The sequence below is a fragment of the Erythrolamprus reginae genome, chromosome 8, assembly GCF_031021105.1.
Source record: "Erythrolamprus reginae isolate rEryReg1 chromosome 8, rEryReg1.hap1, whole genome shotgun sequence".
In the NCBI taxonomy this organism is placed as follows: Eukaryota; Metazoa; Chordata; class Lepidosauria; order Squamata; family Dipsadidae; genus Erythrolamprus; species Erythrolamprus reginae.
Genome location: NC_091957.1, coordinates 19,854,764 through 19,881,492, shown reverse-complemented (window position 1 = coordinate 19,881,492; position 26,729 = coordinate 19,854,764). Strand labels below are relative to the sequence as shown.

General features: G+C 43.2%; 1 protein-coding gene across 6 annotated transcripts in view; it reads right to left on the bottom strand.

Annotated features, from left to right (window-relative positions):
• Positions 1–26,729, bottom strand: part of NADK (NAD kinase) — a 68,116-nt gene that overhangs the window by 19,130 nt on the left and 22,257 nt on the right. For 3 of the 6 annotated variants that reach the window (XR_011559716.1, XM_070759132.1, XM_070759131.1), the window contains exon 3: positions 16,291–16,374. Coding sequence is in view for 4 of the 6 variants with exons in the window: in XM_070759132.1 (XP_070615233.1) it covers positions 16,291–16,374 (84 nt within the window). In the remaining 2 variants the exon portion in view is untranslated. Of the gene's footprint in view, positions 1–6,394; positions 7,406–16,290; positions 16,375–26,729 lie in introns of those variants that run through there. The other 3 variants (XR_011559717.1, XM_070759133.1, XM_070759134.1) reach the window with 3 other exon arrangements.

Sequence of the window (26,729 nt, the reverse complement as noted above, 5' to 3'; positions counted from 1 at the left end):
CCCCTTTTCCTTCTGTCCTCCAGACCAGAGGTCCCCAACCTTTTTTGCACCAGGGACCGGCTTTAAGCTAGACCAGTTTTCCATGGCCCGGGGGGGGGGGAGCTAGCTGTCAGCGGCGCCGTAAAAGGGGCGATCAAGAGAGGAATGGGTGAATGAATGGACGGAGGGTGGGAAGGAAGGAAAGAGGGAAGGGACAGGAACAGAAGAAGGGTGCAAAGGAAGCAAGGAAAGGTGTGAAAGGGGAGAATAAGAGAGGAAGGAGTGAAAGAAGGGAATGAGGGAGGAAAGAAGGGAGGAAGGAAAAGGAAAGCAAGAAATGGAGGGAGGAAAGGAAGGAAGAAGGGGGGAAGGGACAGGAACAGAGGAAGGAAGCAAGGAAACTTATGAAAGGGGAGAGTAAGGGAAGAAGGTAGGAGAAAGAAAAGAAGAAATAGAGGAAGGGAAGGTAAAAGAGAGAAAGAAAAAGAGCAAGAAAGAAAGCAAGAAAGAGAAAGAAAGGCAACTTCAAAGAAAGGCTCACTGAGCATCTCTCACTCTCTCTCTCTTTCTATCCCTCTTTCTTTCTTTCTCTTCCTTTCTCTCTCTCCTCTTCCTTTATCTCCTCTCTCTCTCCCTCTCTCTTTCTCTCCCCCTCTCTCCCCTTTCCCTCTCTCTTTCTCTCTCTCCCTCTCTTGCTATCTCTCCCCCCTTTCCCTCTCTCTTTCTCTCTCTCCCTCTCTTGCTATCTCGCCCCCCCTCTCCCCCTCTCTTTCTCCCTCTCCCTCTCTTTCTCTCTCTCCCCCTCTCTCTTTCTCTCTCTCTCCTCCTCTTTCTCTCTCTTCTTCTCACTTTCTCTCTCTTGTTTTCTTTCTGTCTCTTTTGCTTTCTCTCTCTCTCACTCTTGTTTTCTTTCTCACGCTCTTTCTCTCTCTTGTTCTCTCTTGCTATCTCTTTCTCTCCCCCCCTTTCTCTCACTCTCTCTCACTTTCTCTCTATCTTGCTGTCTGTTGCTCTCACTCTCGTTCTCTCTCCGTTCTTCTCAGCGGTGATGCGCGCACGCCCTGCCCGCCTCACCTTTGCGAGAGCACTTTCGTCCCGGGCTCTCAGCAAGGGGGTTTGCATGAGAGGCGGGGCCAGCGAAGGTGATATTCAATGTCGGGGGCGCACGGGCGGTTGCGCGCGCTCCCTATCCCCCTGCTAGCCCACTCAGAATATTCAAAATAAGAAAAGCCTTCGCCGGCAAAGGTTTTTCTTATTTTGAATACTCCGAGTGGGCTAGCAGGGAGATAGGGAGCGCGCGCAACCGCCCGTGCGCCCCCGACATTGAAGACCTCCGCTGAGAAAAACCTTTGCCGGCATTTCCTCTCGGCGTCAAGGAGGCGCAGCAGCGGGCGGAGAGAGGGAAGGGGGGGCAGCGGCGTCCCTCCTGGCCTTGGCGGGCCGCCCGACCCTCCCCACCTCCTGCAAACGCGGCGGGCGGGGGGGGGAGAGCGAGGAGCCGGTTCCGGCGGGCGCGGGGCTTGGCTGGCTGGCGGGGGGAAGCGCCGCTGGTGGAGCGGAAAGACCGAGGGGGCCCTGGCGCCGCGGACCGGCTGAAAAACCCCAACGGCCCGGTCCTGGTCCGCGGACCGGCGGTTGGGGACCTCTGCTCCAGACTATACAGATTGAGTTCATTAAGTCTTTCCTGATATTGTACGTCTTTCCTCAACTACCAAATGAGTTAAACCCATCCTGTTTTATTTACTTAACTAAATCTGTTTGCTCGGCCGTGGTGAGGCTCTTTACGCACTTCCCACAATGCCCCATGGCCAGCCTACAAATCGTGACGGGATTTTGGAAATACTGCCCTAGGTAGCTGAACTCGGCAGGGATATTCCAACCATATTTTTGATGCCACGCCAAAGTCTCCAACTATGGACTTAGGCAATGCGTAAATGCGTCATACATAGGAAGGCGTTCCTGCACCTTTTTAAGATTGCTGTTGGGTGTCCAACAGGTTAACCCCACGCAAAGCACATTTTGGGAGCAATGCAGAAGGCAGTTCCGCACAAGTTCTCGAGGAAAGAACAGCCTGGTACACAAACATTTCTGCCGTCCATCTCTTCGGACAGGCTGCTTCCTAAAGACAGGAGCGCTATTGTTACCCTGGAGCTGTTATCAAAAAAACCCCAACACACGTGATTTTAAATGCACTCCTTTTCTAAGGAGATGTTGACAAGGAAGCTTTCTGTTCTCTCCAGATGGAGTTTTTAAAGTGCTAAGGGCGGAGGGCAGGAGGCTCAAATCCAGGAGATAAGCTACATTTTAGAGAATAACAGAATTGAATGAAGTCAATGCTGGTTTGGAAAATCTGAGAATGGACTCAACACATTCGTGTGGGTTTTTTAAAAAAAAGAAGATATGAAATAAAAGATTATAGCAAACATCCCTAAATACAGTGGTACCTCTATTTAAGAACTTAATTCGTTCCATGACCAGGTTCTTAAGTAGATACGTTCTTAAGTAGAAGCAATTTTTCCCACAGGAATCAATGTAAAAACAAATAATGCGTGCAAACCCATTAGGAAAAAAAAATAAAAGCTTGGAATTTGGGTGGGAGGAGGAGGAAGAAGAGAAGGAGGACAGTCGCCGCCGAAGGAAGAGGGAATTTTAAAAATCCAAAACTTTAAGGCTTAAAAAAAAAAGAGGGACTTTGAGGCGGCGAGGAGGAGCACACACCTCCAATGCACCCGGCGCGAGGCTGCCTCCCATACACTGGCTGCTGCTGCTACTACCTGCTTCCTCTTCCTTCCCATGCTGAAGGGCTCCCCTCTCTTCTCGCTTGCTTGCTTTGTAGCCAGTGCCTTTCCCTCGCTGTGGTGACTCCTTGGCTGCCCAGAGCGAAGGGAGTGTCTCTTTTCTCTGGGCACTGGCAGAGGTTTATTTCCTCTCCAAATGCCCAGAGATAGGAAAATGCTTCGTTCACTCTGGACTGCCAAAGCCTCCTTAAGTGCCACCAAAAGGCTCCTCTGGCAGCCCGAGGTGGCAGGGATTAAAGAGGAAATGGCAAGAAACTGGCCGGGCCTTCGTGCCACTCTCAAATTTCCTGGGAAACTTTTCGGGGCTCGGGTTCTTAAGTAGAAAATGGTTCTTAAGAAGAGGCAAAAAAATCTTGAACACCCAGTTCTTGTCTAGAAACATTCTTAAGTAGAGGCATTCTTAGGTAGAGGTACCACTGTACTGGCAATCAAAGAAGTAACATGGCTAGATGCTTTCAGATGTAACCATAGGCTTCCCAGCATGAAGGTTAGGGATATATTAAAAATTTAGCTCTTAGAGATGATCTAAACCAGTGAAACGATTAGCCAGGTTCATACTAACTTCCAATCTCCAAGGCAAAGAATATTGGAAACTGAGTTGACAGTTTAGTTTTCTTTCTTTTCTTTTTGCAATTCTACATCCACAATGTATTAATCTCTAAATTGCATTAACAGAGGGATACAATCTAGAACTAGGGAGGTACTAATACCACTCTGTAAAGCCCTAGTTAGACCACACCTAGAGTACTGCATCCATTTTTGGTCGCCACGTTACAAAAAAGACATTGAAACTCTAGAGAAAGTGCAGAGAAGAGCAACCGGGATGATAAGAGGACTGGAAATTAAAATATACGAAGAGTGGTTGCAGGAACTCAGCATGGCCAGTCTGGCAAAGAGAAGGACCAGGGGAGGGTAAAAATGCCCTCTCCCACTCCCCTGGAGGCTCTCTGGAAGCCAAAAACGCCCTCCCAGGGTCTCTGTGCAAGCCAAAAATTAGCTGGCTGGCACACACATGCACATTGGAGCTGAGCTAGGGCAACAGCTGGCGTGCCAGCAGATATGGCTCTGCGTGCCACCTGTGGCACTCATGCCATAGGTTCACCATCACTGGTCTAGCCGATTCCATAACTGATAGATGAGAGGCAATTTTCCAAGAATAGAAAAGGGCTGAAGCATCTTCAATACGAATAGTCCTCAATTTACAACCACAATTGACGGCCAGGTTTATGGTGGTTGGGTGACTTTTGCAGTCTTTCTCGTTGAAGCTGTTAAGTTGGCAAACACAGTTGTTAAGCAAATCTGGCTTCCTCCATTAACTGGTCAGTGGTGGTCACAAAAGCCACGACCGTCATAAACAAGCGTCAGTTGCTAAGTGAACTGTCGTAAGTTGAGGACTTGTATTTTGACTAAGGGCTGATGGATTGTGTTAACTGCCACACTTCTTTCTGCATCATTAGCCATGCATGGACTCAAGGAACCTGATATCGGCTTAGTAAATTCTGTTGGGAAGGAAGCAAACGTTAACAATGCAATAATTCTTCCCGGGGACTTTGCGTTCCAGTTGAGAATCCAATAAAACAGGCAAAATCACAGAGGTAGAAATCTCCTTTTTTTTCTCGCACAGTTTTGATTGTTTCTTTTGAGAAGCAGGCCAACCTAGAGCTGGGAATGTTTTTGGATCTAGCACAGCTTTATTATCAAACCAATTTTCTTATTACTTTTCAAAAAGTTTCATTTAGCACTTTAAAAAAAAACAGTTCTTGGGTTAAAAAATAACTGCTTCCTTTCTTTTCTTTCATTCCTTTCTTCCTTCCTTTCTTTCCTTGCTATCTTTTCTTTCTTTCTTCCTTTTCCATCTTTTCTTTCTTTCTTTCCTTTTTTCCCCATCTTTCTTTCTTTCTTTCTTTCTTTCTTTCTTTCTTTCTTTCTTATCTTCCTTCCCTCCCTCCCTCCCTCCCTCCCACCCACCCACCCACCCACCCACCCACCCACCCTCTTATTTTGCAAGTAAGTTTAGCCAGGGGCGAATCCGGGTATTTACGAATACAAACCAAATACAAAGAATACAAAGGTAAGAGGAAAGATATTTCATGCTTAATCCTTTGTATTTGTTGAAAAATCTTTCTACATGTGGAGAAAGAAATTAGGCTGGGTTTCTTCTTACATGGAGATGAAAAGTGACATTCTATTTTATAAGCTGCAACCTGGGGAACTCTGTGCTACAAGATGGTCACCCAATCAGTTTTTTAAAAATATTAGAAAATTAATAGAGAACTTTGCTAGAAGTGGCAATTAGACATATCTATTATTTCTACAGTGGCGAATTGTCTGTCAGTCTGTTCATTCTCTCTCTCTCTTTCTCTTTCTCTCTCTTTCTCTCTCTCTCTCTCCATCTATTTATCTATCTAATCTATCTCACATACACATGAATTCTACTAAACTCATGATTTCTAGGACAGGAATTAAATAATTCTTCGTTCTAACTCAATATATTTCTTTCTCTCTTGTATTAACAATTAACTAAAAGTGATGTTGCAATTCAGAATCATCCCAGTAAAGTTAACACTTACAAAATATTCGACAAATATTTTCCCAGGCTGTTTCATCAGTAAAAAGCAGAAGATAAATGTTTTAAAATAAGTCAACCGCCAAGCCTATGTGCTCTCTTCAAGCAAGGCTTCCAATCTGGACAGGAATTTGTGTTTCTAAGAAAGCCAGAAGGACTTGGCAATGAACTCGGGGTAAATCCTAAGCCATCTCTCTACCACCTTACATAACCTCCAAAAGGTGATTATAAAACCCTGTTTCAAAGCTGCACCAAAGACAGGCAGGCTACAACAGGACAAAGAAAGAAATTAAAAGTCGTCCAATCGTTTTAAAGAAACAAAGCATGGAACAATATATCTTGGTTTTTAACTTTTTACATAATGCTACCTACATACTTCCAAGTAGAAAAATCAGGGAAGGAGGAAGGAAGAGGAAGGAAGGAGAGAGGGAGGGAGGGAACAAAGGAAGGAAAAGGAAGGAGGGGGAGAGGGAGGGAGAGGGAAGGAGGAAGGAAGGAAAGAAGGAAGAAGAGGAAGGAAGGAAAAGGAAGAAAGGAGACAGGGAGGGAGGTAAGGACGAAAGGAAGGAAGGAAAGGAAGGAGACAGAGAGGGAGAGCGGGAAGGAAGGAAGGAAAAGGAAGGAGGGAGAGGGAGGGAAAGAGAGAAGGAAAGAGAGAAGGAAAGAAGGAAGGAGGGAAGGAAGGAAAAGGAAGGAGGGAGAGAGGTAGGGAGCAAAAGAAGGAAGGAAAGAAAGGCTGGGAAATAATGAAAAGAAAGAAAAGCTCATTAGAAACTGTAGGTTGGAGAACTTTTACCTGGTAAAGTATTTTCATCCTAACCTGCAGTTTGCTTCATGGTGGAACCAGAAGGAAAAAATGTGATTCAGCATTCTGAAAGGATCCACCCTGTCTTTCATTAACTCCAATAACTTCTTTCTGAGACAAGCCATAATTAACCCATTCTGGGGATCTTCCTGCCGAAAACTCAAAGCGCTATCAAAATCCTTTACTCTTTCACTTTCTTTTATTATTTTCTACACGCAACAATTTCCCTTTCCTCCCAAGACTCACCACTTCCAGGTAGCCCGGCCGTACGAACAGTGCTGAAAAATTTTCATCCTTCTCTCTCAGGCACGCGGTGAAACCAAAGGCGAAAAAAATCCCAAAACCAAAAAACGAGCCTCCAAAATAACCTTTTGGAAGTCCAACAGCTACCTTACACGAAACACGGCGCTCTTAAGTCCGATTTCCATTTTTTTAAAAAAAAACTCGCTTCGATTCGACACCCCCTATCCCTAAAACAAATAAAAATAAATCAATATTGCTGTTTTCTGGAAAAAACCACTGTAAAGAAGTATCCAGGACCTCTCAAATCGTAAAAAAAATAATTACAAAACAAAACCAGGTGTTATTCAAAAAAAGGAAAAGTGCTCAGTTTTAAGTATTTTTTAAAAAATTAAGTATTACAAAAAAAACCCCACACTATTTCTTCTCCAGCTTCTTGCCTTTATGAAAAGTGCTTTACAAATTAGCTCTCATCCTCAACCTCAGTTGTATCTTCGGAGTTAAACAAACCCCACCACCGTCCTCGGCTTCATATTGGAGTTTCCCCGATTAAAAAGGAGAAACGGCGGCGTAGCCAGCTACTACTGTCTTACTCTCAAGACAGGGATTTTTTTTAAGGAGGAAAAGAAAATAAATTTTGGAGAAGTAAAATGTGGATGGAAAAAAAATATATATCACCAGATAAATCCAAAACCGAAAGAAAAAAGTGGAGAGAAGCGATGCCGAGAAGTTTAAATGCCTCTCAGCTGCTGTTCCTCTTAAAGTCTCCGGTTCTTGGGTATATTTTTTCCTCTCTTCCTGGATGCTCCACGCTCTGTTTTTTTCCCTCTGAGTCTAGAAACGCTCTTGGTGACTCCTCGGCCAGTGGATTAATCTCAGCACACATTATTATATTGTACAACCCCTGGAGGAGGAGGAGGAGGAGCCCTGGCGTGTCTCTCTCTCAGCTGCCCTAACCTGGTGATAAAATAACCAAAACCCAATGATGTAAGTCCAAAGTTGAATAACGCTGCTGCCTTTAACCCGTGGGATTCCTGACTGTCACCTGGATCGGAGGGAGGGGTGTGTGTGTGTGTGTGTGTGTGTGTGTGTGTGTGTGTGTTGGCAAAAATGCCAACCGAATCACAATCTGTTCCCCTCTCTCTCTCTTTTGTCTTAGAAACATAGAAGACTGACGGCAGAAAAAGACCTCACGGTCCATCTAGACTGCCCTTATACTGTATTCTATTTCCTGTATTTTATCTTAGGGTGGATCTATGTTTATCCCAGGCATGTTTACATTTTCTTTCCTTCCTTCCTTCCTTCCTTCTTTCTTTCTTTCTCTCTCTCTCATAGAAACATAGAAGATTGACAGCATGGTCCATCTTGTCTGCCCCTATACTATTTCCTGTATTTTATCTTAGGCTGGATCTATGTTTATCCCAGACATGTTTAAATTCAGTTACTGTGGATCCTTCCTTCCTTCCCTCCTTCCCTTCAATTTCTTTCCTTCCTCCCTCATTCCTTCCTTCTTCTTTCTCTTTCTTCTCTTCCTTCCTTCTCTTTCTTTCCTTCCTTCCTTCTTACCTTCCTCCCTTTCTTCCTCATTCATATAATAATAACAATTTAATAATAATAATTTATTCGATTTGTATGTCGCCCCGAGTCATCGGAGAGACAACAACAACAATAATAATAGTAATAATAATAACACAACAATAATAATAAAAGTGTTACAGTGTTACAGTGGCCGGTTAGGTCCCACAGAGTTGGCCTTCTCCGGGTCCCGTCGACTAAACAATGTCGGCTGGCAGGACCCAGGGGAAGAGCCTTCTCTGTGGCAGCCTGACCCTCTGGAACCAGCTCCCCCCAGAGATTAGGATTGCCCCCGCCCTCCTTGCCTTTCATAAATCCCTGGCATGTTTAAATTCAGTGACGGTGGATTTAGCAACCAGTCTGCTGGAAGTTTGTTCCAAGCATCTACTACTCTTTCAGTCAAATAATATTTTCTCACGTTGCTTCTGATCTTTCCCCCAACTCACCTCAGATTGTGCCCCTTTGTTCCTGTGTTCACTTTCCTGTTAAAAACACTTCCCTCCTGAAACTTATTTAAAAACATTTAATATATTTAAATGTTTCGATCACGTCCCCCCCTTTCTCTTCTGTCCTCCAGACCAGTGTTTCCCAACCTTGGCAACTTGAAGATATTTGGACTTCAGCTCCCGGAATTCCCCAGCCAGCAAATGCTGGCTGGGGAATTCTGGGAGTTGAAGTCCAAATATCTTCAAGTTGCCAAGGTTGGGAAACACTGCTCCAGACTATACAGGTTTGAGTTCATTAAGTCTTTCCTGATTTGTGAGGTTGGTCAGTTTCCGTGCTTTGCTCCGTTATGCAAGGTAGAGAATATTTTTTTTTTTTAAAAAATTGCAATCTGCCAGAAATAAAAAAGCACAGGAGTTAGAAAACAGCTGGCAACGGGTAGGCAGGAGAGAGGTCCATTTATTAAGCTCATTGGCCAATTTATTAAGAAGCGGGTCTCCTGAATGGAGCAGGGAGCACTGTGTTGCAGATTAGGGAGTTTGGGGAGGATGAAAAAAAAAAAAATCAAGTTAAACCACAATTGACTCAGAGGTGAGGAAACGAAGGACACGGATTACGTTGGCGGATCAAAAAAACCCCAAACATTAACCCTTGTCTGCCTCTCTCCGACGACAGGTCGGGCCTGGCTACAACTGGTCGGCTTCGGGTTTTCAATTCTGTTGTTGTTGTGATGAATTGTTTCCAAGGAAGAGAAAAATGAGTAGGGAGTTTGAGTTGCCCAGAAGGAAGGGGGAAACAAGATGCCCAGCGTCAGGACTTGGATCTAACAAGCTGCTCGATGCTGGTCCTTTTCCAGGTGGGGGTCAGAAAATGAGACATGGCAACTACAAGCAGCGAGAGAGTTGGGCGTCCGTCAAGTTTGAGCTCGAATCGAACTTCTCCGGAACGCGAGAATGGACTGGTTACCATGCAATTCAAGGCGTTTGTTATCACCAGGGAAGGCCTACCATTTTCGGTGCTATTGGTGGGCCCCTGATGCTGTCGTGAAATTTCGCTTCTGCGCATGCTCAGCAAGCAAAATCTCATGTGAAGATGTTCGTGCTAGTGAGATTTTGGCCGTTTTTGCTGATATTTTTGCTTCCGCGCATGCGCGGAAGCAAAAATGTTGCCGAAAATAGCTGAAATCTCACTCATGTATCTTCACGCGAGATTTCGTTTGGCGCGCATGCGCAGCAGCTACGTACACATCCTCAAAATCGCTACCAGAACAAAGTACCTTACCATTCCGGTAGTAGTCCATCGCTGATTATTACCTATAAATTCCTACATGTCTTAGGACCAGATTATTTATGGGACCGTCTTCTGCCTCATATGTCCCAGTGTATGATTAGGTCGCACAGAGTCGGCCTTTTCCAGGTCCCATCGGCCAAGCAATACTGGCTGGAGGGACCACGGGGAAGAGCCTTCTCAGTTGCGGCCCCAGTCCTCTGGAACCAACTTCCCCCGGAGATTCGTACTGCTCCTATTCTGGTCCCCTTCGAAAAGGTGTTAAAACATACTTATGCCGGCAGGCCTGGGAGCCAGGAGCGATAGTTTTCGCTCCGGCCAGTAGTAGTATGAATGAGGGATGACTGAATGTTATGTATAGTGGGTTTTATTTTTTTACTTGTTTTTTCCATTGTATTGTAGTATTTTAACCTTTGTTATTATTTTATTGTTGTAAGCCGTCTTGAGTTTGCTAGGAGAACTGGAGAAGGGCGGCCTATAAATTAGATAGATAGATAGATAGATAGATAGATAGATAGATAGATAGATAGATAGATAGATAGATAGATAGACAGACAGACAGACAGACAGACAGACAGACAGACAGACAGACAGACAGACAGACAGACAGACAGACAGATATAGAAATTTGATAGATAGACAGACAGACAGAGCTGGAACTGGGTGGCTGAGGCTATGTGGTTGAATTTAGCCTCAATCTGACTTCACAGCTCAGCATTTGTTGTATTTTTTTATTTATCTGTCAAAATGTGTTCAAGATAGCAGGTATTGATATAAACATAAACAAAAGCAATGTAGGTACAGATAAATTTGGACAATAGGACAGTTAAGACAGGGACGGTAGGCACGCTGGTGCGCTTATGTACACGGCCCTTACAGACCTCTTAGGAATGGGGTGAGGTCGCCTGCAGACAGGCTAAGGTTAATGGGTTCCAGGGTTTGGGAAAGAAACCACAGAGTCAGGTAGTGCATTCCAGGCATTGATCACTCTTGTTTGTTTGTTTGTTTGTTTGTTTGTTTATTATTCAGACTTGTATGCCACCCCTCTCCGCAGACTCGAGGCGGCTCTTGTTTACTGAAGTCGTATTTTCTGCACTTGCGTTTCGAATGGTTTACGTTGAATTTGAATCTATTGTGTGCTCATGTATTCTTGCGGTTGAAGCTGACGTATTCAATGACAGGTAGGACATTGTGGCAGAATGATTTTAAGAACTGCATTTAGGTCAGATACAGACCAAGATAAATGGGACTTCCCCAGCCGGTTAGAACGGAACCACGTTTTTATTCGACATCTGTAGAGGTTTTGCACAACGCTTGTGAGAATAGACCAGGATGGAAGTACGATAGCATCTGTTGTATATTTAATCTACCAGGAGGAACTTTGTGGCATCAAGAGGCTATGCCACAATTCAATTCAAGGGGTGGAAAGAAAAAACCATTCAGGCTTTGGAGCAGATAGGAAGATCCCATCGCAAAGAGTTATTTTTATTTATTTATTTTTTCAACCGTTTTCCCCGCCTCGGGATTCTCCAGCTTATGAAACAAGGGAAGTTCTTGAACTGAAATTTCATCCGTGCAAACGATGCAATAGGCGACTTCAGACCAAAGCCATCAACTCAACAACAATTCAAGACTTTTATAATCTAGGGCAGAAGACTCCCGTTCATCATGAAAGCAGACCTGCCCAAAATGATACAGGTAATAATCTTCTTCATTACATGAACAAATCCACGGAACTGGGACCAGAAAACCCATTGAATGCAAAGTTTTCTTTTATCAACTTGACTGAAGTTCTACAGATTTCCCCCCCCCCCTTACCGGCTTGCAAAATTTTACCGAGTGATGACTCTAAACACAAAACAAGATTCTAGTCCTCATCATATTAAACGAAGAGCCTCTTTTAAGAAACAGGAGAACTAGACAAATGTTTTCAATCCTAGACTAACATTTCAAACCTGACTTCAATCCCAGCCACTCTTTAGGAAACCAAAATCAAAAATCCATCTTTCACAGCCCTGTGTAGAAATACTAGGAGTTGAACCCAGAGCCCTTAACACAGGATCATCATTCCTGACAACTCACAGGTTTCAAGAAAACAAAACCCACCACCATCCATTTCCGGGCCATACATAGGTAAAGAAATTTTGAAAACCACCCAGACATCAGAAGAAACCAAGTTTCTTTAAAAAAAAAAAAAAGCTATTTGAAAATAGCAGAAGATAAATCAGAATTATGTTCAGGTAAATCAGATTTCACTGCAAAATTAGAATTTAAGGATTTATTGGATTTGTATGCCGCCCCTCTCATAGACTCGGGGCGGCTAACAACAATAATAATTTAAAAATGTACAATCCAATAATAAAAAACAACTAAAACCCCTATTATAAAACCAAACATATACACAAACATACCATACATAACTTGTAATGGCCCAGGGGGAAGGGCTATCTCAACTCCCCCATGCCTGGCGGTATAAATGAGTTTTGAGTAGTTTATTTATTTATTTATTATTTAGATTTGTATGCCGCCCCTCTCCGCAGACTCGGGGCGGCTCACAGTAAAATACAACAATTCATCACAAATCTAAATAGTACTTTAAAATATTTAAAAACCCCATTGCTAAACAAACATACATACAAACATACCATTCATAAATTGTATATGCCCGGGGGAGATGTCTCAGTTCCCCCATGCCTGACGACAAAGGTGGGTTTTAAGGAGCTTTCGGAAGGCAAGGAGAGTAGGGGCAGTTCTAATCTCTGGGGGGAGTTGATTCCAGAGGGCCGGGGCCGCCACAGAGAAGGCTCTTCCCCTGGGGCCCGCCAACCGACATTGTTTAGTTGACGGGACCCAGAGAAGGCCCACTCTGTGGGACCTTATCGGTCGCTGGGATTCATGTGGAAAAAAAAGGCAATAGTGAGTTTAATGGAGAGACGTAAGAAAATCTTCTATAAGGAATATCAGGAAGAATCTTGAATTTTTCAGGTTGTGACCCAAACATCCGTCTATGTATATGCAATGCTCATGAAACATTTTAGCTTCATGCCCAGGTTTATACACACCACCAAAGTCAGACCAAGTTGATTCACACAAATGCACTATAAGCTTGAAGGATTTTATTCTTGGTTTCTTTCCAATCTAGACAATCCCGGCCAAGGTCTGTGTTTGCAAGGCCAGAAAACAAATGAATTTAAAAAACATCAGATCATACTGGCCAAAATAGAGAGGACGTGCCCAAGGTCTAAAACCTTCCACCTTTCCTAATGCACGTTAAAAAAAATACGAACAGGCATTCATGCAGACTGTTTGAAATGTTAATGAGAAATGGAAATAATGCACTGGGTTTTTTTGTTCAAAACAGCTTCCCCATTTCGGACAAAGTTAGCAGATGGCACAGCTTAAAGGAGAAGTGATGCTTTTCAACTTATACAATTGAATGAGTTCTTAATGGATCTTTTGCACCAAAAAGGCTGCTCCGGAAAATAATTCTAGATAACCGGAGAGTTTTCTCCAGAGCCTTTGAGAATGGCGGTAGCTAAATAATATAAAATACAGGGTGGTCCTCCTGGACTTTCAACAGCCCGTTTAGGGACCATTCCAAGTTGCAACGGAACTAGGAAAAAGGGACTTATGATCGTATTTTTCACACAACGGTTTGGGGTCGTAAGTCGAGGATCACCCGTAAACCAACTTTTTCCCTAAGAGCTTGAAAAAACAGGCAACTGAACACAAATGCCTGCCAATCTCAGGCCGGATCAAGATAACAAGGAACTGTTAGAATTCTATTGTTGACGGTAGAACGGCAAAATCTTGAAAGCCTCACAGATTCTTTGCCCCTCTTATACCAAAGAAGATCAAGGCTTGGCAACCTTGCTTTTCTTCCTCACTCCTTCCTCCCTTCCGGGACGAAGCTGGTATTCCCCAGTCTATGGAGAGGGGCGGCATACAAATCTAATAAATAATAATAATAATAATAATAATAATAATAATAATAATAATAATAATAATAATTCCCACAACAGCTGTTAAATTCTCTTTTCGCAGCCACTTTTGTTATTCCTTCCTTTTTCTCTTCTCTTCCTGAGCTTGCTTATTTATTTATTGATTTGATTTGATTTGATTTGATTTGTATGCCGCCCTTCTCTGAAGACTCGGGGCAGCTCATAAGATCGTGATAGACCTCATGAACCCGACTTCCTTCCCAAACTTGACTTTGCCAACGTCTGTCTAGAATGCTTACCACGGCCTGACGACTAGGTTTTCTGGTTAGAAATCAAGGGTTCGTCCTTTAACGCTTGGCGACTCCACAGTCAGAAAAAACTGTGATGATAAAAGAAGTCATTTTGATGCCGGCCAACCCTCTCTCTAGGACAGTGATGGCGAACTTGTGGCACTGGTGGCACAGGTGGCATGCGTTGGCATATCTGCTGGCACATGAGCTGTTGCCCGAGCTCAGCTCCAATGTGCATGTGTGTGCTGGCCAGATGATTTTTGATTCTCACAGAGGCTCTGGGAGGGCATTTTTGGCTCCCAGGGAGCCTCCGGGGGAGATGGGGGAGGGCATTTTTACCCTCCCCAGGCTCCAGGGAAGTCTTTGGAGCCTGGGGAGGGCAAAACACGAGCCTACTGGGCCCACCAGAAGTTGGGAAACAGGCTTCCAGAGGGCCTCTGGAGGGTGGCAGAAGCTGTTCTCGCCCTCCCCAGGCATTGAATTATGGGGGTGGGCACTTGCACATGCAAGATAGCGCGCACCCACATTCTTTCGGCACCCGAGGAAAAAAAGGTTCTCCATCACTGCTCTAGGCAAAACAATTACTATATTTTTCGGACTATAAGACGTACCTTTTTCCTCCCTAAGATGCTAAAAATTTGGGTGAATGTAGCCTTTTCGAAGCTCTTTTTCAGCCCTAATAAGGCGCTAATGATGTTCCCAGCTCTTACTGGCTTGCAAACTCTTTCATTGTTATTCTCCTCAAAGAATGTTTTTTCCAGCCCTAACCAGGGGATAAAATAATGTGCTGAAGCTGATCAGACTAAGGATGCTAGCCATATACTGCTCAAAAAAATAAAGGGAACACTGAAAGAACACATCCTAGATCTGAATGAATGAAATATTCTCATTGAATACTTTGTTCTGTACAAAGTGGAATGTGCACAACAGCATGTGAAATGGATTGTCCATCAGTGTTGCTTCCTAAGTGGACAGTTGGATTTCACAGAAGTTTGATTTACTTGGAGTTATATTGTGTTGTATAAGTGTTCCCTTTATTTTTTTGAGTGGTGTATGTTCCAAGGCACCAGAATAAATGCTTTAGTTCTAACACTATGGGAAATTTGTCTTTTCCCAGGGTCATAGGTAACCCCTGTGAAACGGTCATTTGACCCTCAAAGGGGTCCCGACCCCCCTGGTTGAGAACCACTGATCTAAATGGAGAGATGTATGCAGTGGAGTACCCCAAGGCTCTGTTTGAGGCCCAGGGCTCTTCAACATCTTCATCAATGACTTGGACGAGGGAATAGATAGGAAATTCATCAAATCTGCAGATGACACCAACCTGGCAGGAATAGCCAACCCTCCAGAAGATAGGCTCAAGACATAGAAGGATCTTAACAGACTTGAACATTGGGCGTTATCTAACTGAATGAAATTCGGTGGTGAACAAAGTAAGGTTCTACATTTAGGCAAGAAAAACAAAGTGCACAGGTAGAGGATATGTGGCATTTTGTTCAATAATAGTAACTGTGTGAGGGATCTTGGAGTCTTAGTGGACAACCATTTAAATATGAGCCAGCAGTATGCAGCAGGTAGAGCAAGTGGAGTAATTTGCCCCTAGAAGTTGTGGATGCTCCAACACTGAAAGTTTTAAAGAAGAGGTTGGATAACCATTTGTCTGAAGTGGTACAGGGTTTCCTGCCTAAGCAGAGGGTTGGACTAGAACAGGGGTAGGCAAAGTTGGCTCTTCTATGACATGTGGACTTCAACTCCCAGAATTCCTGAGCTAGCATGATTGGCTCAGGAATTCTGGGAGTTGAAGTCCACAAGTCATAGAAGTGCCAACTTTGCCCACCTCTGGACTAGAAGATTTCCAAGGTCCCTCCCAACTCTGTTATTCTAAAGACCTTGTCCCCTTTAAAATGTTCAAGTCAGTCTACTTTAGAGGTCCTTTCTGTGAAGGAGGTCAAGTTCATGAGGTCAAATTCTTCAAAACCTGTTCCAAAACATGGAACTCAAGCTAACTCTTCTGGTAGAAAACAGAAGATAAACATCTACCTGGGGGAACCACACCTTGATAATTGGTCATCACCTTCTCCCCATTCACAAACACAAGTATTTCAACTGCTCTTTTATGGATGTGATGGCACATATATAAATCCACCTTTGCAAAGCCAGTTAAGTGTCGTAGGAGTGAATCAGAGCTTTTATGAGAGAAAACAAGGAAACAATTTAAGGAGCTGCTGTGTTTAACCAAGCAAAGTGCAAACAAATTCTATCATTCGGAGCAAGGTATCTGCAATGCTCCGGTGACAGTTCCTTAGTTGAATCGGACTTTTTGTTCCTGGAAAGACAAAAGATGACAGAGGAAGTTTCAACTCACATAATCGCTTGGGGATTCTGCAACATACAAGCTTTTGGTCCAAATGTGGTGACGGGGCATGGTCCATGCAAGGAACGTGTCCTCCTAGGAAGAAAAATGGCAGGATTTAGTTGCTAATATCTCAAGAAGATGCAACATTATGTTCAAAGACTGAAAAAGAAGCATCCGTTTACAATTTAACTCCCCCAAACCCTGAAACAGTCAGCAACTGAGTCTTAGCTCAAAATTCTGAAATTTCAATAAGCTACTAAAAATGTAGGCGAGTCCACAGGTCACCAACTTGTGGTCCGTGGACTACTGGTGGTCTGTGAGAAAAGTTTGGTGGTCCGTGGAGAAATCTTGGCCCCTGGGCCAGATATGGCTGAGAGCAATTAATCCAGTCCAGGAAGAAGAAAGGAGAGGAGAGGAGAGGAAGAAGGAAGAGAAGAGGAAAGGAAAAAGAAGGAAAGGAAGGAAGGAAAGAGAAGGAAAGGAAATGAGGAAGAGGGAAGGGAAGGGAAGGAGGACGAATGAAAGGAAGGAAAGGGAAGAGAAGGGAAGGAGGAAGAATGAAAGGAAGGGAAGGGAACAGAAAGGAAGGGGACAGAAAGGAAGGGAAGGAAAGCAAAGGAGGAAAAATGAATGGAAGGAAAGGGAAGAGAAAGGAAAGGGAAAGGAAAGGAGGAAGAATGAAGGGAAGGAAAGGAAAGGAAAGGGAAAGGAAGGGAAGGCTACAGCTACAGCTCTGAAATACGGGACTGACTTTCCCAACAACATTTTTATTTTTATTTATTTTATTATTTGGATTTGTATGCCGCCCCTCTCCGAAAACTCGGGGCGGCTCACAACAAGTGAAAAGACAATCCAATACATAAGCAAGCCACCGTCAAATAAGCTTCAATTATTTTGTAATAATTTCACTACCTTTAATAATTTTGTTACAATTAAATAACCTTTAAACATTTTATTATGATTAAATAAGCATTTACGATTTTGTTATAGTTAAATAAGCATTTATAATTTTGTTAAGAAGTTCTTTGGTCCTTCATTTATAAATGTATATCTTAAAAAAAAAAATCACATTAGCGGTCTGCGGGACTTAAAATTGTGAGTTAGGAGAAATCCATGGGATTTGAAATTATGACCTTGGTGGTCCAAAAAGTGACCCTGATCTAGTCTACAGGATGGGTTCCCATCACGCCAAAACAATGTAAATTAGTTTGGGTTTGACTTAAGGATGTGGCCGAAGAATCCAACCCACTGGAAAAATGTAGTTTCACAGCTTCATCAGTATTTCTGAATGCTCTTCCAGACCGGGCGGACTTCAACTCCCAGAATTCCCCAGGAGGAAGGGGAATCCTGGGAGTTGAAACCCACCAATCCCAAGAAAAGAAAGAAAGGTAAATAAATAAAATATGGCAAATGTGGCCATTTGCTGCTGGGGTTGAAATAGACGTTTTCAGTTTAGTTAGGAACGTTGAAATTTCTCAAGATGCTTTCTTCATTTCTGTTGCATGTATGCTGCCACAAGAATTTCTGACCACTAATGAAGACAATTTTTTTTTTGCAAGCTACCGGTCCGATAGATCAGGATGCAACCTTATTATTTCAAAAAGAGGGATTTTAGAACCAGGTTGTGCTGGGTGCAACACAAATACAGTGGTACCTCTACCTAAGAATGCCTCTTCTTAAGAAACTTTCTAGATAAGAACCAGGTGTTCCAAGATTTTTTTGCCTCTTCTCAAGAACCATTTTCCACTTACAAACCCGAGACTCTGAAATTGTAACCTCCGTGGGGCCTCTCTAGGACTCTCCTGGAAGGAAACATGGCTGGAAAAGGCAGGGAGAAGCCTCCGTAAGGCCTCTCTAGGAATCTCCTGGGAAGAAACAGGGACAGAAAAGGTGGGGTGAAGCCTCCATGGGGCCTCTCTAGGAATTTCCTAGGAGGAAACAGGGACAGAAAAGATGGGGAGAAGCCTCCGTGGGGCCTCTCTAGGAATCTCCCCTCTTCCTGTAGTTTCCCCAATCGCACACATTATTTGCTTTTAGATTGATTCCTATGGGAAAAATTGCTTCTTCTTACAAACTTTTCTACTTAAGAACCTGGTCACAGAATGAATTAAATTCCTAAGTAGAGGTACCACTTTAGTGTATCTTTTACAATATTCAGAGCTGTCAAAATGAGAGCTGAGACTCAGTTCGTTCGAACCCACCAAGAAAGAAAAGAAACTGGTGATTCCAAATTACAACCTCTTGGACAGTCCTGCTTGGAGTTGTTTAGATGTTGCAAAAAAACCCAACTGTGCGCTGCTTAAGAGAGATCTTCAGGTGTAGCTGCTGTTCTGTGGCGGATCCCAATTTTGGCCCAGGTGTCACCTTTGACCTACGAGTGAGTGCTTGGCTTTTGATGGAAATCCTAAAGCCCTACATGGCTTAGGACCAGATTACCTACAGGACCACCTCCTGCCTCATGTATCCCAACAATTGGTCAAGTCCCACAGGGTCGGCCTTCTCCAGATCCCATCAGTCAGGCCATGTCATATGGCGGGGCCTAGGGGAAGAGCCTTCTCTGTGGTGGCCCAGGCTCTTTGGAACCAGCTCCCCTCCGGAGATTCGCCTGGAGGCCCTTAGCAGGCAGGCATGGGTGGCGTGAGTGTTTAGGAGCTAACTCTAGCCACGAGTGGTTAAATTTAGTTGGAGAAATGTGGATGATTGTGTTTTTTTAAGATAATAGGGTTTTCAAATTTTTTTAAAAAGAGAGAGAGGGAAAGAAAGAAAATAGGAAGGAAGGAAATAGGAAGGAAGGAAGATAGGAAGAAAGAAAGAACGAAAGAATGAAAGAATGAACGAAAGAATGAACGAAAGAAAGAAAGAAAGAAAGAAAGAAAGAAAGAAAGAAAGAGAAAGAAAGGTACAGATGAATGAATACGGCTAAAGGGATTTAAAACGTGCGTAACTGTGTTGTCTCCCCCGTGTTGTCACAATGCAAATAATTCAGGGCCGGTTTTGAAAAATCTATGGAGGGACCATCGGTTGCACCCAGGTAGCATCCTTCCATGCGACCTCAGGGCATTAAAAGCAGATTACCGGCACAAGCCTACAGGAGTTATCGGTGACTCAGCCAACCTTGCAAAACCTAACCACATTTCCCGCACCCGTTTCCAATAAGCCTCACGGGGCGATTAGCAATCCGGTGACCCACCAGCCTTGTGGTCACCTGGAGGTGATATTTCTTCGCCCCAGGGGAACTAGGAAAACTTACCTGTTCCCTAAACCTTTTCACCTGTCACCTGCAGGAATAATAAAGAACACAACGTCTGCCTCAGGTCTTTCAGCTGTACTGATTGCCCGTTTCCTTCCGGGTCCTATTCAAGGTGATGGTTATGGCTATCAAACGCAATAGCATTGAGACTTACCCTATTTTTCAGAGTATAAGACACACATTTTTCCTCCCTAAAAGAGACTGATAATTAGGGTGTGTCTTATACTCTGAATGTAGCTTTTTTTAATTATTCCCAGCCTTAACTAGCTGCTAACGATCTTCCCAGCTTTTACCTTGCAGGCTCTTTCATTGTTACTCTCTGCGAAGAATGTTTTCCAAGCCCTAAGTCTTTGCAGTTTTTTTTTTCCATTGCTCTAACTTGCTCCAAATAAGTTTCCTTTCAGCCCTAACCAGGTGCTAACAGTGTTCCCAGCGCTTACCAGATTGCAAGCTTTCATTGTTACTCTCTGCTAAGAATGTTTTCCAAGCCCTTTGCAGGGTTTTTTTCCATTGCTCTAACTTGCTCCGAACGTTTCTTTCCAGGTGCTAACGATGTTCCCAGCTCTTACTGACTTGCAAGCTTTTTCATTGTTACTCTCTGCCAAGAATGTTTTCCAAGCCCTAGGTCTTTGCAGGTTTTTTTTCCATTGCTCTACTTGCTCTGAATGTTTCTTTCCAGGTGCTAATGATGTTCCCACCTCTTACCAGTTTGCAAGCTCTTTCATTGTTACTCTCTCTGAATAAGGTTTTTTGAAAGCCCTAACCAGGGGATAAAATAATGTGCTGAAGCTGACCTGACTAAGGATGCTAGCCAGATGAATACCTAGTAAGCAGATTCTTTTTCCCATTTTGCTCCCCAAAAATTAAGGTGTGTCTTATACCCTGAAAAATACGGTACATGCCACTTCATAATGCTTTTACAGCCCTCTCTAAGCCAGGATATTTGGGGATCTGCCTCTCTCTAGTTACACCAACCCAATTTCACCAGATCTGGCAGAAGAGGCATGTTTTGGGTCCTACTGACTAGAGACTACACTTGAAGTCCTGTGTACAGTTCTGGTCACCATACCTCAAGAAGGATATAATGGAACTGGAAAAGGTGCAAAAAAGGGCAATAAGATTGATCAAGGAAATGGAGCCCCTCCCTTATGAAACCAGGTTGCAACGCCTTGGTCTCTTCAGCCTTGAAAGGCGGCATTTAAGAGGTGACTTGACCGAAGTGTATAAAATCATGCATAGGATAGAAAAGGCGGATATAGAAAAATTATTTTCTCTATCACACAATACTAGGAGGAGGGGGCCCTCCCTAAAGCTCATAGGTAAGAAAGGGAGGACAAATAAAGGGAAATCTTTCTTCACCCAGACCAGAGGGTTCTTGGTTGATGGGATTCCCTTCCAGAAGAGGTTGTGACAGCTGTCAGCCTGGAGAGCTTCAAGGCAGGATGAGACAGATTCATGGATGCCAAGTGTATCATAGGTGGTTATTGAAATGGATATCCAAGTGCCGCCTCTATGTTGGTTGAGGCAGGCAGGATTCCCTTGGGTACCACTTGTCGGGGGTCGAGGGAAAGGGAGGGTTTTGCCTTCTCTTTCTGCTCAAGATCCCCATGGACAATTAGGGGGGCCCTGTGGGACACAGAATGCTGGACTCGATGGGTTTTGGCCCGATTCAGCAGGGGTCTTCTTAGGTTCTTATGAGTAGTGGTATGCAACTTTTTTGTTTTAAAAAAAAATCAATTTATTTTAATTTGGGTTTTGATCTATTCGGACTGGTTTATCGTGTACGCTGCCCTGGGTCCCATGTGAGGGATGGGTGGCTGTAAAATGTGTGTGGAAGGAGGGGGGGTGGGGGATCAATTAAAAAAAACAATTAAAGCGGTTGTCAAGGTACACAAAAATAAAAGTGACGTGTTGGGTTTTAGCAATTCTGCTCCGCGTAACTTGGTATTTTAAGCAGGGAGAGCTTTGGAAGCAGGTGGTCTTATCAGATTTTTCTCCTAACTCAAACGGGCATTTGATCCCACCCGAAGGTGCTGCTTATTTGCGGTCAGAGTCGTACAATAGATCTTTTGTCTTTCCTCGCACGTTTGAAGTCAACCACACTGCCTCCTTTATTTTGTCCCGGCAAATAAGGAGCGCCTCGGAGGTCTGTGTGTGTTTGTGTGTGTGTGTGTCTCTCTCTCTGGGGAGGCAGAAGCCCTTGGGCTGAGTTATTTACATCCCCGTGATCTGAAAACCCCAAAGCTCAGATGTATAGGCTTTCTTTCCGGGCCGAGGAACAAAGCAAAAATAAATAAATAAAATAAAATTGAATGGCCCTGTTGGAAGTCAATAATGCAAGGAGGCCGACGAGATATGTTTCTTTCATTTTGTGAAGGGAATTCTTTTCTGGGTTGTCAGCCTGGTAAAACAGGCTCTTATTTTTTTTCCTGATGTGTTCTACTCTACTCTATTCTATTCTTCATTCCATATTCCATTCTATTCTATTCATTCCAGTATTCTATTGTATTCTGTTCCATTCCATATTTTCTTTTCCATTCCATTCCTTCTTATTCCATTCCATTCCACTCATTATTCATTCCAATATTCTCTTCTCTTCTTATTCTATTCCATTCCACATTATTCATTCCAATATTCTATTCTATTTAATTCTATTCCCTATTTTCTTTTCCATTCCATCCCTTCTTATTCCAATTGCAATCTATTCTATTCCATTCTAATCCTGCCTTTATTTATTTTTACAAATAACTCACAATCAAAAGGTTTCTAACATTGGCATCACAGTCTATTTTATTTTTTAAAAAAATTTAAAAAAAGAGCAATGCCTCTGGCTACTGAGTAGTTCTGCACAGATTATTTCGAAGACTGCTTTAAAATGGTTCTCTGGCTCTCGCAAAAAGCTTTGCTGCCGAGATTCCATAACCCGGATTAATTTCCCCCTCTTCTGCAGCTTCCTTGGACCAATTCAGAGGCTCTTAGGTAAGATTCTGCCATCACACACACACACACACACAAAGGCAGGTCTTCTTTAACCAGCAGAAAAAAGGCACCAATCACTCCCCGGGGATTATCCCCTTAAGTAACAGGATGATGATGTGAAAAGAGTTAATGGCTCCATGTATCTACATCAGCCTCTCTATTTCTATCAGGGATTTCGCAAATCCAAAGCCCCAAACATTTCCCACCTTACTCAATGTTTGCAAAGTGACCAAGGAAACACAACCGAGAGGAAATAAATACTGAAAATTGGACTTTTTTCTTTTGCACAGGTGGGGGGAAAAACCCCAATTGTTTGCGGGATGCAAAGAATTATTTAAATGTGTATAATTTTAGGAGAGCTGTGTGTGCTTGTGTGTGTACATAGTAGATAATGTATATTTTGGTGTGCCTGTGTGTAATATGCATGTACACATATGGCATACATACAAAGAATTAAATAGTATATTTTGGATGTTCAGTTATAGTAAATAGATACAGAAATTGTATCTCTCGGAGGCGAGGAAAGGCCAGGCACCCTAACCCTAACCCTTGACGCCACCTTTAAGTCAGTCACATGGCCTTTAAGCCACCTCCTGGTCACATGATCGTCAAGCCACTCCCACCTGGCTGGCAAGTCACACCCACAAAATAAGCCACGCCCACAGTGCGGTAGAAATTTTTTTTTTGCAGCCCTTCCCTGTCCAAAGGGGAAGAGGGAAGGGATCTGGAGAGAGAGAAAGAGAGAGAGAGAGAGAGGTGGAGCCTGCGCCATCCATCAGCCCTGAGATGGAGAGTCAACAGCCCTCATGTCTGGAGGTGGCTGATGAGGAAGAGGAGCTGGGTCCTATGCTTGACCCACAGATGCACAAAAGGCAGAGGAGGGGAGAGCGGTGGAAATCTATAGGCCGGTCCTTGGGATGAAAGAGCCACCGTTCCCTATCTATTTATTATTACTGAATATCCCAAACATGCTATTTAATTCTATGTATATTTGCATGTATATATGCCATATGCGTGTGTGTGTATGTATGTATGTATGTATGTATGTATGTATGTATGTGTGTGTGTGTGTGTAATAATATAAATAAGGCAGAAATAGATCTATCCTAGTCTCCCTTAATTTTCAAATTCAGCAAAAAAACATGTGACACACACACATATATATATATATATATATATTTATATGTTTGTTTGTTTTTTTGCTGAATTTGAAAATTAAGGGAGATTAGGATAGATCTATTTCGGCCTTATTTTGGCCTCATCAGCTATCCATACCCACTGGGGGTATGTATATATACTGTACATACACACACACACACACATACATACACACTAGGGTGATTCGACACAAAAAAACATGTAATCCTTCCCTGGTACAGAGCTGAAGGGATTGGATACTGTAGCCTAGAGGTTAATTCTCTGCCATAAAAGGCAAAGGTTGCAAGTTCTTGTCCCAGTGAGGGTATGGCTACCTGATGAGGCCAGAACAAGGCCGAAATAGATCTATCCTATTCTCCCTTAATTTTCAAATTCAGCAAAAACATATATTACACACAGGCACACAAAAAATTACATTATCTACTATATAAACCGTATGTGAATGTACATAAACACACACAGGAACGGCTCTTCTAAAATTATACACATCCAACCTCATTTACTGCGATAGGAAAAGCACACCCACAGTGTGGTAGTAAATTTTTTTTGCATCCCTTCCCTGTCCGAAGGGGAAGAGGGAAGAGAGCTGAAGAGAGAGAGGTGGAGCCTGCGCCATCTGCCACACGAATTCCAGTGGCCGATTAGGTCCCACAGAGTTGGCCTTCTCCGGGTCCTGTCAACTAAACAATGTCGTCTGGCGGGACCCAGGGGGAGAGCCTTCTCTGTGGCGGCCCTGGCCCTCTGGAACCAACTCCCCCCCAGAGATTAAGATTGCCTCCACCCTCCTTGCCTTTCGTAAGTTATTAAAAACTCATCTTTTCTGCCAGGCATGGGGAAATTAACACCACCACCCCAATTGTCAAGGTTGGTGTATGGTTTGATTGGATTGTGTGATTATTTTATTATAAGGGTTTTAAATTGTATTTTTAAAAATTGGATTTGTACACTGTTTATGTTGTTGCGAGCCGCCCCGAGTCTTCGGAGAGGGGCGGCATACAAATCTAATAAATAATAATAATAATAATAATAATAATAATAATAATTATTATTATTATTATTATTATTATTATTATTATTATTATTATTATTATTATCCATCAGCCTCAGATGGAGAGTCAACAGCCCCCAGGTCTGGAGGTGGCTGAAGAGAAGAGGAGGAAAAGCTGGGTCCTATGCTTGACCCACAGATGTACAAAAGACAGAGGAGAGGAGAGCAGGGGAAATCTATGGGCCGGTCCTTGGGATGGAAGAGCCACTGCTGCTAGCGAAGCCTCATCTTAGCTCTGGGGATCAAAGACAGAAGCCGGAGATGAATAGATGTGGCAGACAATTATTCATCTCCCTGCCGGACGGACGTGTTTAGCCTGCGGTGGGGGAGAAACTTTTTGCCGGGGTTGCTGGTTTGTCATGTTTGGGGCGCTGGATCAGAACAGAAATCCTAATAACGAACGCAGTATTGCATAGAGGCTGATCCAAAATCTGGGCACAGGGGGGGGGGGAATTTTGTGTGTATGTGTTTTTTAAAAAAAAATATGCGGTAGGTTTTTTTTCCTTGCTGGATTTAGTCGCAAAGCCCTTTGCTTATTCCTGAATGCAACGGTGAGCTGCACAATCAAATTCCTGTGAGATTTGCAGCGCCAGGGCATTTTCAACACATCTAATCTGTGTGAAGACACATTTGAAATAAATTACGAGAGATACTTAGATAGATAGATAGATAGATAGATAGATAGATAGATAGATAGATAGATAGAGATAGAGAGAGAGAGAGACAGACAGACAGACAGACAGACAGACAGACAGACAGAACCGAAAACCTCTTAATCTTTCAGCAGAGAAAAATATCTTTCGTAACAGGGAGAGAAAAAAAAGAAGGGGGGCGGAATTAGGCAAGTTTACTTTTTGCCCCCAATTGTAATCTTTTCCAGTTCTCTATAGAGTTAAGTCTTCCACCAAATAACTATAGAATCATAGGGCTGGAAGCAGTGATGGGCTGCTGCCCCCACCAAGGGGGAGGCACAATGGGGGTAGTAGGTTTACGCACTATTTATTGAATACTTAATAGTTTTTTTGTCCTTCCTTCTCTAGTACCTTAGTATGATCCTTTATTATTTTTAAAATAGGAAATAATTAAATAATAATTATTTATTTGATTTGTATGCCACCCCTCTCTGAAGACTCGGGGCATCTCACAACAATAAATATGTTTTTATCTATAAATGCTTTAATCATTTTATCTAGAACTTAACGTTTATAGCAATTCAAGAAAATTGAGCTACTTGCCTGATCTGTTATCATACCGAACCTTGTGGGTTCAGGACAAAACCTTAAAATGTGACTGTGCTTCTCAACAAATAATGCTGTCTATCATTTGTCCTTTTTGTAGCTATTCAAATAATGCGACTTGATCAACTGAAAAAAGAGTCCAAGCACCTATTTGAAAATATATCTTGGTCGGTAAGCCACTCCTACCCAGTCACATGACCTTTAAGCCACCCCCATCACATGATTGTCAAGCCACTCTTAACCAGTCACATGACCATCAAGCCACACCCACAAAATAAGCCACGCCAACACTGTGGCAGTAAAAATTTTGGCAGCCCATCATTGTCTGGAAGGGACCTTGGAGGTCTTCTAGTCCAACCCCCTGATCAGGCAGGAGAGCCTATATAGGTAGTCCTTGATTTACAAGAGTTTATTTAGTGACTGTTCTAAGTTACAACAGCACTACAAAAGTGACTTTGGCCGTTTTTCACATGACCACTGAGCCTTCCCATGGCCATGTGATCAAAATTCTGATGCTTGGCAACTGATTCGTGACGGTTACGGTGTCTCAAGATCACGTGATCCCCTTTTGCAACCTTCTCAACAAGTCACGCCAAATGAGGAAGCCAGATTTACAATCATGTCACTAACTTAACAACTGCAGCGATTCGCTTAACAACTGTGGCAGGAAAGTTCGTAAAATGGGGGGAAACCCACTTAACAATGTCACTTTTGAGCTCAATTGGGGTAGTACGCGGAGTAATACCTGTATGCAGTTTTAATACCACACGGTGGG